Here is an 18,320-nt window from a genome sequence, read left to right as displayed (position 1 = left end):
TGCGGGAATCGGAGAAGACTTAGAGGAATCTTTCGTTGATCCCTTGGGGTATATGTTGCATTCATCTCCCTCGGTCATCTCAGGGACTGGGACAGGACCTTTGGCTTGGACTCTTATTCACTTTTGACCCTTTCCACTGTCTCTTGGGGTTGCCTTTGACAAGGCTTACTGTCGACAAGATGGCCAACAAGGTATTTGCAGTGACGGGTATGATTCCTCTGACTTTTGCATCCCAGTATTGCAAGACATTCGCTCCCCGATCCAGTGCTCACACTCTACAGTGTTCTTCATCTGCTTTCGTGAATGTCTCGAGAGTGTCATTATCGTGTCCGTGCTTCTGTCTTTCCTGAAGCAGACGCTAGGAGGAGAAGGCGATGTAAAAACATTAAAACGATTAAATCGACATGTACGTTTCCTTCCCCATACAGACATCTTTTCTCCCCTCTTACACGATCCAGGTATGGTGTGGTGTGGCATTGGGTCTTTTCATATGTCTCTGCGTCGGTGGTGGTATGATTGGTGCCTTCTACGGCCTCAACAAGGATGTCTTCACCGGTAGTGAGGATATCTGGGAAGGTATCTTCGGTTTCATCGCTTCTATCATTATCAGTAGCATGGGTGCTGGTCTTCTGCGTGTCTCCAAGCTGCAGGACAAGTGGCGCGACAAGCTGGCCCAGGCTCTCGAAGAGAAAGAGAAGACCAAGATCGGTATCTACCAGCGGTTCAAAGACTGGTCCAAGAAATATGTCATGTTCCTTCTTCCGTTCGTGACTGTTCTTCGTGAGGGTCTTGAAGCCGTCGTGTATGTTGGTGGTGTCGGTCTTGGTCTCCCTGCGACTTCGTTCCCTCTCGCCGTCGTTTGTGGTCTTGCTGCTGGTATTGCTGTCGGATATCTTCTGTACAGGTTAGTTTCTCCCCTCGTGTTAAGAGGCTCTTGCAGCCCAGACTAACATCCTCCCTTCCAATAGATGTGGTAACACCGCCTCTCTACAATATTTCCTGATCATCTCGACTTGCTTCCTCTACCTCGTCTCCGCTGGTCTCTTCTCCCGTGCCATCTGGTACCTCCAGAACAACGCCTGGAACAACATCATCGGCGGTGACGCCTCCGAAACGGGTTCTGGAGCCGGTTCTTACGATATTCGCCAGAGTGTCTGGCACGTAAACTGCTGCAACCCCGAACTGGGTAGCGGTGGTGGATGGGGTATCTTCAACGCTCTTTTCGGTTGGACCAACTCTGCCACATATGGATCCGTGCTGGGATACAATCTGTACTGGATCTGCATCATCACTGGCTACGTTTGCATGTGGTACAATGAGCGCTACGGATACATCCCGTTCTTCTCAGCCTGCATGCGCAGAATCCGCCCAGGAAAGGCTGCCAGCCGGTCCAGCAGTGAGGGGGTGATTGAGAAGAGCAAGGAGGTCGATATGATGCCCTCGCAGATTATTACCAGAGAAGTCAACGCCTGAGCATGTGGTTGAATGTTGTACTGTCGGTGTTGTGGTGAACACCGTTAATGAGGTTGGAAGGCGGCCAGAAAAGATGGGGACATTGAAAAAGCTGTTGCCTACCGCGCACGGCCAGGCAACAGCTGGTGATGGTGATGTCTGTATGCGGTTCAACAGGCTGGAAATGTTATTTCCCGCCTCATAATGCTACTACGGTGGAACACTAGAGGAACTAATTATATTCGTGAATTAAAAATGCAACTATTTTTCCCACCTTCGGCTGACAAGCATGCATCTTTGTAGGGCTTATTGGATCATCCGATCTGGATCTGGGACATGAGGGTAAAGAGAACAATTGCAAGAAACAATCACGTCTTCACCTTCAATCCTGCATGACGAAAATTGTAGTACGCGTCAATCAGCAGGGAAAGAAAGATGAACTAGGTGGCGAGCAAGCCTCGGGGATAAGCGCTCGCGGCTTAAGATCGATGTGGATCCCCCGAGCTGCGGACAACAACATACCCAGCCGATATTTAACTATACGATAGTCCATCAAACTAAGAAGAAGGTGAGATCCATCGAATCTCAGACACTGCCATGATCATGTTTCATTCATTCCTATTAACGTGTCTAACAGCCTTCATCATGACTACAGCCACCACAGCCCTCGCCATCGGGGAACCGCAACCCATGCACAACGCCAACCACATCTTCAACGCCATCCACTCCTCCATGCGACAATGGGGATCTTCACTCCATCATAACGGAATGTCTTTTTTTCTTGCCTCCGTTCCGAAGGGAGTCAAACTCTACCACGGGGATGCACGCTCAGACCCTATCTCCAGGATAGGCTGGATGGCTTTCGACCCCGAGCATGCGATGGTATTCGCTCGCCCTCCTTCCAAATTACCATCTCACGGCATGGACTCCGAGTCCCAGCAAGTAATGATCACCCCAGCTGAGACTGGTTGGCTTCATACCTACGCGACCACGGAAGACCTTCGACTCGTTTACATCGATGGTACCTCGGCAGGAAAGTCCCAAATAGGCACCCTGGACCTGCAGGACAGAGTCCTTTTCGAAGATAAACTGGAGCCAGGAGGCGTAAGCCAAGAGTCAGCGCGCGCTCAGGCAATCTGCGAGATTGCCCAAGAGGAATGGAATGGACGTATCGACGGTGTGATCCGCATGGCAGCTGGGTTTGAGATCATTCTGTGCAATCCTGAACAGAACCTGGAGACAGTCAACATCGCACGAGTCACTCTTCCCAGCCGGGATCCCGGAAAGAAGAGCGGCAAACCTAGTGACTTGCTCCGGACTGTCACGTCCAGGTATCATGGCATTGGCGGCGACCGAGTCATTGTCAACTATGACGCTTTCGTCACTGCCTATGACTATGGTCTTGATCTGTTCCCCGGCGGTAGCAAGCATCCGCGGCTTGCGCATCTCCCTGCTTCGTCGCTTGCGCCTATTAGAGATGATTTGACGGCCCTGGTAATGACTCACGATCCAACAATACGGGTGATAAACTGGCAAGCAGTGGCGGACATGGTGGTTGAGAAATACGGTCGCATTCTCCGCGGATTAGTAACCGCTCAACATGATGATCAGGCTGCTCATCTGGAGTTTGTTGTGGAGGCTGCGGAGCGTATATTGTCTCCTTTTGTCGATCGCGACAATCGTGATTACTACGCGGAGATTGACCGCTGCGCTAGCCAGTTCATTCCAGTTCATGCGCCTAAGAATTCTCTGGGCTACCGGTCTGTCTATACTGTTAGCAGCAGGATCTGCAGCAGTCTTATGGCAGTCATGGAGACTAAGGATTACAGTACAGCGACAAATACTTTGCAGGAACTAATGCATTATCTTGACTGGAGTGTTTGGAAAGATTGTTCTGGATGCCAGGATGATGAATTTTGCGCTGTTCCTATCTGGCCGCAGGGATCACAGGAAGATTATGATCATCCACGATGCCAGAAGTTTGACAGTGCATTTCAAGGGGACAATGACTACTGGGGTCCTGTATGGCACTGAATGGCAACACTTTTCTTGAACCGGTTTTCCATCATGTTTTAATCGAATGATGCTACGGCGTTGGGTTTGCATAGCCTGTTGAGTCTGAGACTACATATTCTACATCCATTACATATCATCTGGGTAGACAATGTCGTATGCCCGAACAAAGTTTCTGAGCACTGAAGACAGTGGTATTTTCTCTTGACACCGTATTGGTGCTGCGATGAGTCCCACACAGATCTTTGCTGGTCAATCTGGGTCCTCGCCACCGATTTCCACATTCGGCAGTTGGCCCCGACCGCAGTCTTCCCCGAAGTCCGTCGGCATCGCCCAAGTCGGGCCCGAACCGACCAATTCCGCCTGCAATACTAACACGGGCGATATCCTGCAAACACATGCAAATTAACCCGTGTCACAATTGCTGGCCTAGACTTTATGTGTCCGAGTGGATGGCACTTCAGCCCCCGGCTGATGCTGTACAGCCCTACGAAGATCACCCCACTAACCCTTTCTGGGGTCCCTTTGCGAACAAGCAGTGGGGGATTTCGGGAGTCGGTTTGTCCTTTTCTCGCTCTAGTAGACTTTTCTATTTGCCTATTGTCCAGTAGGAGTTGCTGCTTTTCAATCCGCGTCCTGGAGAATACCCCCTGAGAAGTATTTAAGTTGCTTTGCTCCCTGCTCTCTAAGATAGGGGTGAGTTACCCAGCGCGGATACAAGTCGTTTGAGTGGAATAGATACAGGTAAGAAAATGGCCATTTCCATCAATAAAGAGGTAACGGAAATATTAATTCGTCAGAAGGTATTCAGCTCTAACAGGAAATGCGACATGGAAATAAGGTGAGGCATACAGTCACTGGAACTGCTTTCGCCTGGAGGGTATAAAGTCACAATGGTCATCGCGTCTCATAACACGGCATGAAATGTTCATAAGGTGCAGCTTATTGTACAACGGTGAGGCTGCGAGTCATTGGGGATTGCTCAAGTATGCTCGAACGAGGTTCTTCCGGTCTACCATCCGCGCACAGGACAGAGGCCAGCCGGTAACCCATGGTGGAACCAACACACTCGAGAGCAAGCCGGCAGAGGTCCAATTGATCTGGTGTCGCAAGTCCAGAATTTACAACCACCCACATCGGCCATAGAAGCGTGTATCCATTCGCCAGCTTGCTGTTGGGGTGCAGCTGGAATTCATGCTTCGGGGTGATATGTCCTAACGTGCAAGTCACAGTGTTGCAAATCACGTCTATCAGGCCCCTGATCCGATCGTCTATCCCGCTGAATGTTTCTACAGGGAAATTTTCAAGATGCTCATCCTTTATCGCAGATGCGAGTGGAACGAACTTCTCCCAGCACTCGAACACGTGGATGAAATAGAGGATTTGGGCGGCCTGGACAACGGCCAAAAAGCAGGGGGTCCATGGATCTCGTGAAGCAGCCTGCTCTGCATGATTCAAATGGCCCATAGCCGGCGTGGCGAATTGTCGTTTCCAATGCTGAGGGACTGCTTCGTCCCAGATGCTGATTTGCTCCATAATGAAGTACGCCCGTCCTAGCAGGGAATGCAGTAACCGGGCCCTGGCGGTGGGTGGATAGTTGTGTTCGGTTCTTCGGAACTCGCTGGCCCCCTGACAGAACCCGGAGATCATACTGGTGATAATGCCCGAGCGTAGCACGTAGTCGGGATTGTACGCCATGTTGATAGACGCTGGCAAGCAGGCATACGCAAACTGATTATTGGCTACCGCTTGTATTTGCTGCAACGCAGGGTCTCGGTCAACAATCGGTACTGTGATTACAGTGGGTCGACTTACTATTTGAGTGAATGCCCAACCGAACAGCTTGCGGGCATATTTGCTACTGCGCTGCGGCCTGCCCCGAAGATGCATTAGGGAGCAGATTCCAGGGATGTGAGGATTTACTGCCCCCTGTCTCTCGCCGCTTAGGTCCTGATGATTGGTAAGCAAGCGTATCCGGTTATTCCGGATGATGTTGGTAGACTTACCATGAACATACTCAGGAAAAGTGCAGCTGCAAACGTCTCGTCTTGAGTCGAGGTCTCCTTGTTGCTGAGTGACGCTGTGAGAGATTTCAAGGCCACGCCATAGTGCTTCCTAGCATTCACATAAAGCTCATTCACGCGAGCGGTGTTGAATAACGAGAGGTAGGATACGCTAAGGATAGCATGTCTCAGGGAAGGGTCGTTCCCTTTCTCTTGATATAGCTCAGGAAGAAACGCAAGATGACCTTCACACGGAGACTTTTCTGTGGGCAGAACATGCTGGTGAAAGAAATAACAAAGCGACTGCCACTCCAGACATGGAGTTATCGCAGCAGGAGGGCTAGGTGGTGTAGATGGGGATTTAATGGCAATCAGACGTGTGTCAGTTCCATCCTGGTCTGATACTGCTGCAGACGGTGATGCTGAACCACTCGAGGGCTGTTCACCGTCTGCCGTCTTTTTGCCTCGTTTCCTGGCTACTGCCTTGCCTGTTTGAGGTCCTTTCGTGGCTTTGTATTCACGAAAGGCGAAGGCATCTGGATAACCCGTGCACTGCCTTCCCTGTGTGACACAGCGACGGCATGCTGGTCGAGCCCCATCACACTGTCCCAGGTCAGTTAAGTAGCACGTAGATGGACAGACAGGACAGTGTTTGTCTTGGTTACCGAACATACCTTAACTTTACGCCTCCGGCATACATAGCAGCCGGTGCTAAGCCTTCCAGGGAACACCATGTGTATAAGCGGCGGAGACGAAGCTACCAGATGCAGGCAAGGACAGATGCAGGTCAGCTCGGAGAATAGAAGAGGCTGTGATTTGCATGGAACAGGAATAGGCAGTGCTTGCGAGAGCGGACGTCGTGATTGATTCCAGTGCGAAAAAAGGATAGCAAGCTGGCAGCGACTGCAGGTTTCAGGTTCCCCGTCTCGAAGAGGGGAAGTCCGACGGCTCTTCCGCCACCAATCGGATATCGGGCGGGATCGACGCTCCGTGGATGTCACGTGCTCTGGACCCCCGACTCTTTATGGACTAGCGCTGTCGTCGCCCTATGGGGCCACTCGCAAACTCACCCCAGGAAAGGCTTAGCGCAATAAATGCCAAGAACAAGTCGGGACTGCGAGCCAATAAGCAGTCCCCATCGCCAGCGGTACCAGGTTTCCCTTCCAGAAGAAGCCCTGCCGCGGGCTTGGCTTAAGCTTCGCTCTGACTGACTTTTGGGACTGCTGGCTCTATATCCGGTAAAATTGTGTATATCTATACCCTGTACAGGGCACACAGAACCATTCGGTGAGCCCTCATACGATATGAGAAAATTTATGTCCCGGAAAGATGTCCTCGCTTACCTACTCGGATCCAGAAGCATTCTACATGGACGGGACTGATAATCAACGACGCACCCGGAGGCCAGTGGTACTGTGAGCTTCCGAAACTTTGGTCCTCCTCATTGCTTATACATTATTCCAACATCACCAATTCCTATAAAGAACATATCGCGTCGTATATTATATCTACAGTCCCATTCTGCGTTTCATAACTGTCGTGGTAAGCTGAATGTTTGATATATTCATATATATAGTTAGGATACTACTAGTAAACAAACCACACCAACAATGCTCTTTTAGAAGACCTTTGTATGTACCCATACCATGAAGATCTCCTTGTCGGAATGAAAACTTCCCAGGATCCCAGGTAGGGATTGTTAGAGAAACCGACATACTAAGATTAGCCACTGAGGCACATGAGCCAAATGCTCGAGTAGCAATCTTCTAACAACGCTTTGTGGATTAGTCGGCAGTAGTGCTCGGCAGTACACAGGATTAGATTCTCGCACTTCGGTTCAATTCCGAGGAAGCGAGAGTTAATGGAGGAGAGGGGGGCCTATATAGGCAGATTCCAGGATGCATGGCGTGGATTGTGGACTCGAAATTGACAATCCTCGTCTAAATCTTAACCCCAATTCTTCAAGGTGTTCTGCGCATAACGTAGAGGAGCATGACAAAGCGATAACCAGGAAAGTAGAGCAGGGCACGTCATGAGATATTATTCATACTTCATCGACCGACCCAAAGTAGTGGTCTGATCTTCTCTTGGTACCCTCTTATTCTTTCAGCCATGGCTTACAACATTCTTAATTACTGGTCCTTCCTTGTCGAAGAATTCTGCAACATCCTCCACCAACGCCTCTGGTCGTTCCCACGCAATGAAATGACCCCCAGATCTATGTTGCCTCCAAAACTGAATGTTGCATGTCTCGCTCATCCAGTCACGAGGATATAACCACAGCTTTCACCATGAATGAATTGTCAGCTCACGACACATTAACACAACAGCAGCCAACATACCTCCTTCGGAAAAATTGAACAGCCGACAGGCTGGGATATATATTTGCCCAGCATACTGTTTCTGTCTTCATTAAGAACTGCTTCTGCTTCCTTGTAGATTTGCATTGCGGCACTCGGACTTCCTTGATAATGTATGAATGTCCAATGGATGAGTTCTTCTTTTGTCCAAGGGTAGTCGTCAGTCCATGCCTTTAATTTGCCCACTAACCAAGCCAGCATGCCAACGGGGGAGTCATGTAACGCGTAACCGAGCGTCACGTTCTTTGTCTCCTGAACCCGCTGATACCCGCGCTGCAAATGATTTTAGTCAGATTCAAAGAGCACAGTCAGATATCTAGTGGGTTCACTAACTTCATTGTGTGCAAACCATCTTGTCCTCTCCAGGTTCTTCAACTCTTGCGTATCATAAGCCATATCCTGGTACCGCCGGAATTTCTCAGGCGAGCTCTCTGGACTTGGGGGAAGTGCTAAGAACATGTTGATGTGGATCCCGAGCACTTTATCTGGATGCCCCAATGCCATGTATCGAACGATGGACGAACCCCAGTCGCCACCCTGAACGGTCGATTAGCTCCTCGGTAACGGATCACTCAAGGAGAGTAATGATCTACCTGACAAACGAATTTATCGTATTTGAGCGTGGTCATCAGTCGAGCAAAGCAATCGGCATATTGCTCCAATCCAAATCCCCTCTTTCGAGAAAAATCGCTGAAACCATATCCGGGTAAAGATGGCGCAACGACATGAAACGCCTGCCGTCCTTCTGGAGGTTCCGTCAGCAATGGTATGATCTTCAAAGATTCCAGAAAGGACCCTGGCCTAACAAAGCCGTATTAGCACGTTAAACAGCAATCCAGATGCAGTATGTTACCATACCATCCATGAACAAATAGTAGAGGAATCGCATTCGTCCGTGATGAGCGATGGTGCAGAAAATGAATGTCCAAGACATCGAAACCAGGAACTTGTATCAACGTTTTGAAGTGATGAAACGTATTCAGGAAAACTTCAAACATTCTCCAGTCGTACTCATCGCGCCAAAATTCTACTAGCTGTTTGATGTTCGTGTGTCCAATCTCCAGGTCGTTCCATTCCACTTCACCCATACGCTCATCTAGACGGGCGAGCTTGAGCTTCGCTTTGACTTCTTCAAGGAGGGCCTCGGAGATATGGACCTTCAGTTATTCCTTTTCAGTATGATTAACCACGCTAGCCATCAGCTAACTTACAGTAAATGGTCTGACGTTTGCCATGTTTGGGTTTATTCTCGGTTGATGGGGACAGGGGAATGAAAATTCTGCGGATCAGGGAGAAGGCTACAATATGTTGCAAAGTTCAAAATCGCATTATCAACATTAGGTTAATTTATACGTCTTTGTACCCTTTAGAATAGAATCATAGTATATACTGGGCCTAAATCTACGCTGATATCATAACCAGAGTTGGCCAAGTCGGGGTTCTCCACTTCGGAATGGCATTACCCGTTCACCCCACCAAATATGATTGACCCCCCCGGCCGCGACTGAAGGTGCGCATAGCAAGACAGCAGAACTGGCTGTAACATCCTTTGGAAAGGAATTGTGAATTGCTAGAGTAATGAACGGCTTTATAATGGAGTCTTATTTGAAAGGTCGCACGGCGGTGATAGTGAGTGCCTCATTTGGCGTCCTTTTCCTGTCCGGTGCTAACACATTGCTACCCATCTCAAGACTGGCGCCTCGATGGGCATCGGTGAAGCAATTGCTATGACTTTGGCAGAGAAGGGTATGAATGTCGCTCTATTAGCAAGAAGCGGGGTAATTCTTTTAAAGAACGTCAATTATGCAGCAGTTGTTGACACAGTTTCAGGACAAGCTGGAGGCTGTGAGGGCTCGAATTGAGAGAAAATGCCCCGATATCAATGTCCGTGCCTATAGTGTTGATATTCAAAGCCATGCGGAGGTCAATGCGGTTGTGAAACTTATCGTATCCGCTTTAGGAGATATTGAGGTTTTGATCAACAATGTAAGTTTGCTCCCGCTGTTCGAGATTGAAGATGTGACAATTGACTCTTGTCAAAGGCTGGTCTCGCTCTTGGTGCACCAGGAAGGTTCTGGGAACTCCCTATTGAGATGGTGGAGCAAATGAATGGCACCAACATTACTGGAGTGATGTATATGACTCACAGCGTGCTGAACCAGAGCATGTGGCCCAGAAAGCGCGGCACTATCATAAATGTCTCGTCCGTTACGGGGCTTGAATGCCCTCCTTTCGATGGCGAAGCTGTCTATCACGCAAACAAGGCCTGTCTTGAGGCATTTACCAATAGCTTGCGTATGGAAACGGCTGGATCGAACATCCGTGTCTCAGTCCTCAGACCGGGCTGTGTGGTCAGCCATTTCCATCTTCAGCGCGTCAAGTATGATCAGAACGCAATGGATGAATTTTTCTACGGCTATGAACCCCTGGTACCGGAAGATCTTGCAGAAGCAGTATGGTATATGGTCAGCTGCCCTGAGAGGACCACAATTAAGGCGCTAGATTGCGTGCCTACCGCGCAGAGAGCGCTTACTCGGTTTGATCGGGAGTGGAATGCACGAAAAGACGGAGAAAACAAGGCTTAGAATATAACAATGGTTGAGGTGGTTGAGAAGTATCCAAAGGGGAATACCCGGAATAAAATCTTTCTAATTCAATTGGATGACTTAGAATTGTTGTATGAAAGATACTTACCATTTTGTCGACAACAACATTTCTGGACCATACTTTCAGTTGTATGATATTGTTCGACGAGAATGACCGTATGGTAGTAGATGCTCATATCAATCAGACTAACATTAATAATTAGGATTACAGGATCCTCAACTTTAATTGAGTTGCGCCCCGTTTTTCTGCTGACAAACCACCCCGCTCAGGGCCCACAGTCTCAGGGTCACCCATTTTCAATCAATCCTTTCATGCACATCGGTTTAATACCTCATCATCTCGCTACTTTGAAAATGCCAGCTACAGAAAGAAGAAAGCGTGTCTCCATTGCCTGTATACCATGTAGAAAGAAGAAACGTCGGGTGAGTCTCAAGGCTGATAGCAGCTGGCTGCGGATCTGACCCGGAACATAGTGCGATGGCCAGAAGCCTATTTGCCAGGTCTGTGAAAGAGAGGACCGCGACTGTGGATATACCTATCACCTCGAGAAGCGAAAGTATGTGCTCTAGAGGCTTTGTTTGGTATTATTGCTGATACAGTCCCAGGCCTCCTACTAAGTGCTATATTCATGCACTCCACTCGCGCATTGCTTTTCTGGAACATCAGCTGGCAACAGCCCGAAATGTTACGGATAATAGTACCTTTTCAACATTCGGGTTGGATAATCCCGAGGAAGCACTAAAGCCGCCCAGTGTAGAGCATACATCTCAAGCTCTTTCAGGCTTCAGACTTGATTTCCGACTGTCAGGGGCGTACGGGCTGTTCTGCTCTGGAGAGCTTGATGAACAAATGCGAAATTCTAGCCCAGTAAGCACCTCGAAACATGATATATCACTGTCGGACGATCCATTCCTCGTTCCCTATGATCTACAAGCCCATCTGCTGGAGGAATTCTGGACCTGGAGAAATACATGGCCAGTTCTTGTCCATGAGCCTCTGTTCCAGCAAGATTTGACCAATGGTGGAGTCGGCAGCTATGCCACCCCAACGTTATTCGCAGCAATACTAGCTTACAGTGCCCATTATGCCGGTGAAACACAGCTTCACACATGGGGCATATCAGCCGAGGCCCTTGCTAAGCATGCAAAGGGAAAAATACTCGCACAACTGGAATATCCAAGTTTGTCCCTTGTTCTGGCCGCAGCTCTTATGGCTCTGAGGGAATTAGCACTCGATAGACTTTCATCTGCTTCGCAGTATATCGGTAAGCTTGTCTGACATCACCTTGGTCCAGATACTCACATAGGTTTCAGGGATCGCCTTTCGACAATCTTTGACTCTTGGACTTCATGTGTTGTCTACTATGAATGATCTGACCCAAGGGTCAAAAGAGGTCCAAGAAGCCAAATCACTTGCTTGGTGGGGTGTCTGGTTGCTGGAAAAGTTAGCTTCGTCTTGAGATCAACATAACCACATGGCTGACATTGTAGAAGGCATATAGCCCAGATTCTTGGGCAACCAAGCGCTGTACGAGAAGGTGACATGTATCCAGGACCAGTCCCAATCATTCCGAGCGTCGAATACCGCATGTGGCCGACATCTGACAGTTCAGCCCCTGAACTGATGTATTCCAGTATGTCAAACTTTCAATATGCGTGTAACCTATTACGGATGGTATCGCCTGTCCTAGATGAAATGTGAGTGGCTACTGCATAGAACTGGCAGTGTCAGCCTTCTGCAAAGATCCAAACTAACCACTCATCAAGTTATGCATTCACATCACCCCTCAGCATTCAAGAAAGGGAAGAGAAAGCCACGAAAATTCATGTTGCCATGTCCGAATTTTACAACAATTTACCTAGTACTCTCAGACTCCCTGCCACCGCCACGACGCAGCCAAGCCCACCTGTTTACCAATTCAAGTATATACTCCCAAAAGAGCACGATGTTGGATGTTGAATTTCTAACGTATGTCCAGCTTACTATATCACACTCTAAAAATTATGCTTCATCGTCCCTTCATCAAGGCGGTCCCATCGATGCATGACTTGGAGGAAATGAAGTGCCCGGATATGGTACATATCCAATCAGCAACGTTTTCCGCCATTCGCATAACTTCCATTGTAAATGCGTATAGAAACTTCTATCCATTGGTATGCCCACTTGATGAATAACCGGCAGCGCCCTCTCTTTTTGTCTCTTTTGTGTGCAAATTTGCCTAGAATGAAGTCTAACCTGAAATGTCGAACTATGATTTAGGAAGCCCTGTCCCCATTGGCTGTCCATAGCTTGGCAATTTCATCTCTCATGCATCTCTTGAATGCCAAGTCGACTGATGCCACTTTGTCTCAACGAACAACACACCTTTACCGCCTCAACCTCCGCTTCTTGGGCCAATTAGGTTCAACGAACAACAGCAGCCATCGCGCAATCAAAGCTCTTACATTCTTAGAACGTGAAGGGAACGTATCAGTCCACCCGAATACCATGAAGTCATCTGTGTGGCGCCGCGGAGCTGAATGTGATGGTTCCGTTTCCGCGGGACAAACAGGAACACCAACCACAACACTTGAATCAATGAACATTTCCGGCCACTTAGATCCCATGGAGAATGCTTTCGATTGGCTTCAGCTGCCTCTGAACGACCAGCTCATCTTTGATGATGTCATTGAGGGCTCGTTATGGGAGGAGGTATGCGAGAGCTATGAGCCCATGGGCGACATACCGCCTCTCCACGAAAACCAATAGGTAGTGCCTCGGTCAGGACACAATGTTTGTGCCAGATCTTCTGTGATAATCCCCGGCAGGCGGAATTGGGACAGAAGACAAGGCCTGGCTTTTTTTTCAGGACCTGGAAAGCAAAGGCCAGTTTCCCTGGAGAGTGATTGATGTACTCGGTTGAACAGTCACCCCACTCGTGCAGATCTACAAGCGGTTTGGTCCTTAGGGCGCATTAGACCTTGCCAACTTGTTCTGCCATGTCTGCCGAGTACCTTTACTTTATCACGCGCCAGTCTTCACTAGTCTAGGCCAGTCTGTATTTCCATGATGGCTTCTTACCCAATTAACCATCGCTGCAGATCAACAAAGGGGTTGTTTAGGCCTGTCTAGATTACAGGATCGATAGGACAAGTGGGCAGTAAGCTTGTCATGGGGTGTCCATACAGAGCGGTATCCGAGTCACGATAAGAGGGATGGGAGGGGAGTGGAGTTGGATCGCGATCTAGATCAACCTCTGAACGACGATGATTAGCACCCGGCATTTGAGTTTTTGAGGGGCTGGCTGAAGGCCAGATTGCGGGTCCGGCATACTCTAACCGATCTCCCGTCTGCGGGGCGTTGTGGATTGGAGATTTCTGCTTGCTTTTCCTTACAATGGGCAAGAATTGGGCTTCATCTTCATGTCAAGGCGATGGGCTAAACGATGCAGCTTAATCAGAAGACAGTGTGGGGGATCAGCAAGGGGCCAGTTGTGTAGAGTCATGCAGAATGTAGATAGATATGGTGCGAGATGGCAGATGGTGGACTGCTGTTCTGCCTTCCCGATGGGGAATGTTTCGGCGTCCCCGGATACGGGGGGCAACACTTGCCGAGTGCGCAAGGGAGTGACCCTTTCTTTTCCTTTCCTTCCTCATTCCTCGCCCATTTCTCCCCATTTCTCCCTTCATGCCTGCTAGCACCGCCAGGGTTACATGCCAGGAATGTAACATCTTGTCCAACCCATGCAAGCACGGCCAATGGAATTGCATCAATGGCACATGTTCCACGGATAGCCACGAGGGACCAGTCCGGTACTCCATATCAACAACGCTTCCATACCTGGCTCGTTATCGTGAAAACTCCTGGCAAACAGCATAGTGGTCGAGCTACACAAGGATACCTCAGTCTATCCGCCTTCGCCTCTTCCTGAGCCTAGACCCCTCCGCGTGCATGATACAAGGATATGTGAGACTGGAACATTTGATATAGTTATTCGGTGTTCGACTCACCCATCCTGTTATCTTCTATGGGCGATTGATTGGACGACCAGTACGGCCAGTTCAAAAGGGTTACATTCCGTACGAAAAGCGTTTCACCAGCCCTACCGATGCCGACCCGAGACGTTTTCGGCTCGGTCAACATCTTGGCAATCTCGGGATGTTTATCGTACTACCAGATGCATCATCTCATGAATGTAGTGGTAACGCCAAGAAGGTGCCGTGAAAGGTAGAGTCACTGACCTGTCAAAGGACATTGTGAATGCAGCCTTGGACGCTATTGGCCGTTGACTTCCGTTATCGAAGGCTATATGTCGTCTTGCTGTTCGGTTGTCAATGACACTCCCTCGGTCTCTTTTCCGACAGCCACGCGACGGCGGCAATGCGCCGTGACCAGTGCCCGTTCTCAAAGCAAGGGATAGACGGCATCAAACAGGGTGTACTCTACACAATGTGCACGGTAAGGAGTTTTTGGATGTAGATTGTCTAGAAGCAGCCCCCAGGAATGTGGCGGTGCTCGGTTTTTCTCGAAGATGCAATGTTCTAGAGCCAGCGATGCCATTTGGTCGCCCCATGAGGTGATTCTATTCCGCTTCCACCAGGCATTACCATTCTCGACGTTGGCCATGCCCGGCTGGTTCAAGCAAAACTAGTTCATGTCAAGTGATAGGTCGCTTCACCTGTCCATGGATGGCCATGCCGCAGGGTTACATGCAGTAAGAACGTGGATATCATCCCATTGCAAACCGGATTTGTCAAGCGTTTTGCCTCTGGGATGGCGTCATGGGTGATTAGTGAAGGTGGATGGACCAAACAATGCTCACGGTTTTGGATGCGGTCGCTCCTCGGACTACCGCTTTGGGCACCCCGACAAGCGCTTGAGCCGCTGATTGGCGCGACACCCCAATGAGTATCGAAGGTCTTTCATGGCTTCGGCATTGGCTTTCTCTTGGGGTAATGCCGATGATGGTGTGTAGCTCGGATCCATTTGTCATAGAATTGTTCAAATTCTTCCTTTCTTTTTTCAAGGGCGGGACTTTGCAGGCTTTGGGTACAAGGCGCAGTGCATTGTGTCACTTGAGTGTGCCATGTGCGGCTATCCCTCATCCACGCAGGAATGGTGGAGAGAAGCAATGAAAGTTAATCCAGAGCGTTCCAGGCATTCTCATTGATCGTCCCGGCCATGGCCCCACGGCAATTGATCGATATCGGAGCTGCACCCTCCGCACGCCTACTGCTACACACTACAATCGTTCCCTCGGATACTCCGATGTTCATGACGTCGTGCCACCATTGCTTTCCTAGAGCGGTGCAATCTAGCACTCTTCTCCGATGTTGGCTCTGCAGGGCTGAGGTATGCGATATTTACTATATAAGACGCCCGCCTTGTTCCTGGTTTGGCGCTCTCCTTCTATACTACATCCACCCACCTTCCCGTTCCTTGTCCATGTCTGGAGCTCCGTTCTGCTGGTACAGGACTTCAATCCTCGCCTAACCTCTAAATTGGCCTTACGACTTTGGTCGTTGTCCTGTTCGTGAAAGATTTCATGAACCCCATAACAGCAGTGTTTCTTTGGATCGCCTAAGAAACAAATTGCTCATCATGGATACAAAAGAACTTCTAGAGAAGCCTTCGGGAAAGGAGGGCGCCTTGAGTCCGGATCGCCAACCGGAAAATATGCATGCGGAGCATGCCACACAGCCAGATGACGATAGTGAAATCCAAGGGAAGTTCCACGGCCCCGTGAAACGAGAACTTACCGAAGACGACTGCTACGAGAAGCTGGGCTTCTGCTTTCCCTGGCACAAGAAATGGACCATACTTACGGTCATCTTCGTTGTGCAAATGTCCATGAATTTCAACAGCAGCACCTACTCCAACGCCGTCCCGCAACTCTCCGAACACTTTCATATCAGTGAACAGGCGGCCCGAGTAGGCCAAATGATTTTCCTTGTCGCATATGCTTTCGGCTGTGAACTTTGGGCCCCATGGAGTGAGGAATATGGCCGGTGGCCGATAATGCAGCTCAGCCTTCTGTTCGTGAATATCTGGCAGATACCGTGTGCGCTTGCTCCTAACTTCGCAACGATGGTTGTCTGTCGTGGCCTTGGTGGTATTAGCTCAGCAGGCGGCTCTGTCACTCTCGGAATGACGGCTGACATGTGGGAGCCCGATGACCAGGGCTTCGCTGTCGCTTACGTGGTCTTGTCCTCCGTGGGAGGCACCACCATTGGACCAATCTTTGGCGGAATGATGCAGCAATGGTTGAGCTGGCGGTGGAACTTCTGGATCCAGCTTATCTTTGGTGGTATTACTCAGCTCCTGCACTTTTTCCTTGTTTGTGAGACTCGATCGACCATCCTTCTTGATAGAGAGGCCAAACGCCGACGGCAAACCGGCGAGGATCCCAATGTGTATGGGCCGAATGAGCTCAAGCCTTCTCGACTGGATATCAAGGAGGTTCTACACATTTGGCGCCGACCCTTCGAGATGTTTCTCTGTGAACCTATTGTGCTCTTCCTGTCTTTGCTCTCTGGTTTCTCTGATGCGCTCATCTTCACCTGCATCGAGTCGTTCTCTTTAGTCTTCGCACAGTGGGGTTTCAATGCCGTCCAAATTGGTCTGTGCTTCGTTGCCATCGTGATCGGCTACTTGTTTGCCTACGGCATCTTCCTACCCGACATCTACCGTCAACAAGTCGTGAGACGCCGTGAGGGAAATGCATCTCGATACGCTGAGCGACGCCTCCTGCTTCTGCTCTTCATTGCGCCTCTCGAAACAATTGGATTGTTTGGATTTGCCTGGACCTCAATGGGCCCTGAGTACACCCATTGGATCGTGCCGTTGGTATTCGTGTTCCTGATTGCCATTGCCAATTACGGCATCTACATGGCGACAATTGACTACATGGTCGCTGCATATGGAGAATACTCCGCGTCCGCAACGGGAGGCAATGGCTTTGCACGAGATCTGCTTGCCGGACTCTCAGCCATGTACGCAACACCCATGTACACCAACATCGGTGGCAGATTTCATCTACAATGGGCAAGCACCATTCTTGGCTGTCTGTCCGTTCTGGTGACGGTCCCCATATACATTTTCTACTGGAAGGGACCTGAGATTCGGGCTCGAAGTAAGTTCGCCCAGACCCTGGAAGCGGATCGGCAGCGGCACGCAGCCGTCCGTCGGTCCAGTCAGGTTACCATTTCGCGCAAGGCATCCATGGCCTAAGCGTCTGGTTTGCGGTAGAGGTATATGAGGGAGCCATCTGTCGGAGTTTCCTCTTTGGGCTGGTCCGCATAACGCCATGTAATGATTGACGGTTAAGATCCCCATGTATGCATAGATACCCGTTCTGCTTTCCCTTTTTTCTTTTCTGCTCGATGTGCTGTCTTACCTGGGCGTCGGGCCACGTGTACTTCACTGTATGTGGAATCAAATAAGGTTCGCTTATTCGCAAAGTCTTATCGATCGTTCGGCTGTAGTTCCTGCCGGTGTTGGTGGGGGTAGTGCTTATTCAGACCCCTTGCCACAGTACACCCTTGCGTTTCCAGGATATGGGGTATCCTCCAGACCTTAGTTCTTTGAAAAGTAAAAGTAGAAGAGCAGCGCTAGATGTGGTACAGTTCGGAGATGTATAAGCATATTTTTATGTACTCCTCAACTGACCATATTTCAATAGTAATTGTCCGTTACAAGGCCCAACGCACGCTTCTCTGAAGAGTAGGTCAGCCACGGAAAAATCGTCGAACAGAGCTCCGGAGGTGCATATGATGCACCAAATCCTTACTATCATCCTGGAGCGCCTCCGCGACCACGCAGGCCGTGATTATTTAGTGGAAAGTAGAAAGGACATGGACATTCGAGGGATAAGGGATGATGCAGGAGTACCAGAAGAATTACATTG

The 18,320-nt window shown here is 49.5% G+C and overlaps 7 protein-coding genes across 7 annotated transcripts; 5 read left to right on the top strand and 2 right to left on the bottom strand.

Moving 5' to 3' along the window:
• Window positions 1-179: 179 nt before the first annotated feature.
• BDQ94DRAFT_162211 (FTR1 family protein) lies at window positions 180-1,473 on the top strand (the record flags this gene model as incomplete). Its single annotated transcript, XM_026769505.1, has 4 exons — window positions 180-207; window positions 237-376; window positions 429-904; window positions 969-1,473. The coding sequence occupies 4 exons, from the start codon at window positions 180-182 to the stop codon at window positions 1,471-1,473; spliced, it is 1,149 nt and encodes a 382-aa protein (XP_026622275.1).
• A 576-nt stretch (window positions 1,474-2,049) lies between these two features.
• Window positions 2,050-3,512, top strand: BDQ94DRAFT_182498 (uncharacterized protein; the record flags this gene model as incomplete). The annotated part of the gene is made up of 1 exon (XM_026774166.1): window positions 2,050-3,512. One exon carries the CDS (start codon window positions 2,050-2,052, stop codon window positions 3,484-3,486), a length of 1,437 nt encoding a protein of 478 aa, XP_026622274.1. The 3' UTR covers window positions 3,487-3,512.
• Window positions 3,513-4,206: 694 nt separating this feature from the next.
• BDQ94DRAFT_150859 (Zn(II)2Cys6 transcription factor) lies at window positions 4,207-6,341 on the bottom strand. Its single transcript, XM_026767663.1, has 4 exons — window positions 6,143-6,341; window positions 5,472-6,071; window positions 5,281-5,415; window positions 4,207-5,223 (listed from the first exon to the last, which is right to left on the bottom strand). Exons 1-4 carry the CDS (start codon window positions 6,200-6,202, stop codon window positions 4,408-4,410), a joined length of 1,611 nt encoding a protein of 536 aa, XP_026622273.1. The 5' UTR covers window positions 6,203-6,341; the 3' UTR covers window positions 4,207-4,407.
• Window positions 6,342-7,574: 1,233 nt separating this feature from the next.
• BDQ94DRAFT_182497 (epoxide hydrolase) lies at window positions 7,575-9,063 on the bottom strand (the record flags this gene model as incomplete). Its single annotated transcript, XM_026774165.1, has 6 exons — window positions 7,575-7,751; window positions 7,811-8,101; window positions 8,162-8,365; window positions 8,422-8,629; window positions 8,687-8,985; window positions 9,040-9,063. The coding sequence occupies 6 exons, from the start codon at window positions 9,061-9,063 to the stop codon at window positions 7,575-7,577; spliced, it is 1,203 nt and encodes a 400-aa protein (XP_026622272.1).
• A 981-nt stretch (window positions 9,064-10,044) lies between these two features.
• Window positions 10,045-10,617, top strand: BDQ94DRAFT_150857 (uncharacterized protein). The gene has a single exon (XM_026767662.1). It carries the CDS (start codon window positions 10,126-10,128, stop codon window positions 10,411-10,413), a length of 288 nt encoding a protein of 95 aa, XP_026622271.1. The 5' UTR covers window positions 10,045-10,125; the 3' UTR covers window positions 10,414-10,617.
• A 171-nt stretch (window positions 10,618-10,788) lies between these two features.
• Window positions 10,789-13,484, top strand: BDQ94DRAFT_182496 (transcription factor domain-containing protein; the record flags this gene model as incomplete). The annotated part of the gene is made up of 10 exons (XM_026774164.1): window positions 10,789-10,857; window positions 10,909-10,991; window positions 11,035-11,699; window positions 11,749-11,878; window positions 11,929-12,132; window positions 12,202-12,357; window positions 12,414-12,588; window positions 12,695-13,126; window positions 13,219-13,303; window positions 13,393-13,484. 10 exons carry the CDS (start codon window positions 10,789-10,791, stop codon window positions 13,482-13,484), a joined length of 2,091 nt encoding a protein of 696 aa, XP_026622270.1.
• Window positions 13,485-15,945: 2,461 nt separating this feature from the next.
• BDQ94DRAFT_182494 (MFS general substrate transporter) lies at window positions 15,946-17,644 on the top strand (the record flags this gene model as incomplete). Its single annotated transcript, XM_026774163.1, has 1 exon — window positions 15,946-17,644. Exon 1 carries the CDS (start codon window positions 16,016-16,018, stop codon window positions 17,642-17,644), a length of 1,629 nt encoding a protein of 542 aa, XP_026622269.1. The 5' UTR covers window positions 15,946-16,015.
• Window positions 17,645-18,320: the final 676 nt, after the last annotated feature.

This window comes from Aspergillus welwitschiae, assembly GCF_003344945.1.
Source record: "Aspergillus welwitschiae strain CBS 139.54b unplaced genomic scaffold BDQ94scaffold_38, whole genome shotgun sequence".
NCBI lineage: Eukaryota > Fungi > Ascomycota > Eurotiomycetes > Eurotiales > Aspergillaceae > Aspergillus > Aspergillus welwitschiae.
This window is presented reverse-complemented; position numbering and strand designations above follow the sequence as displayed.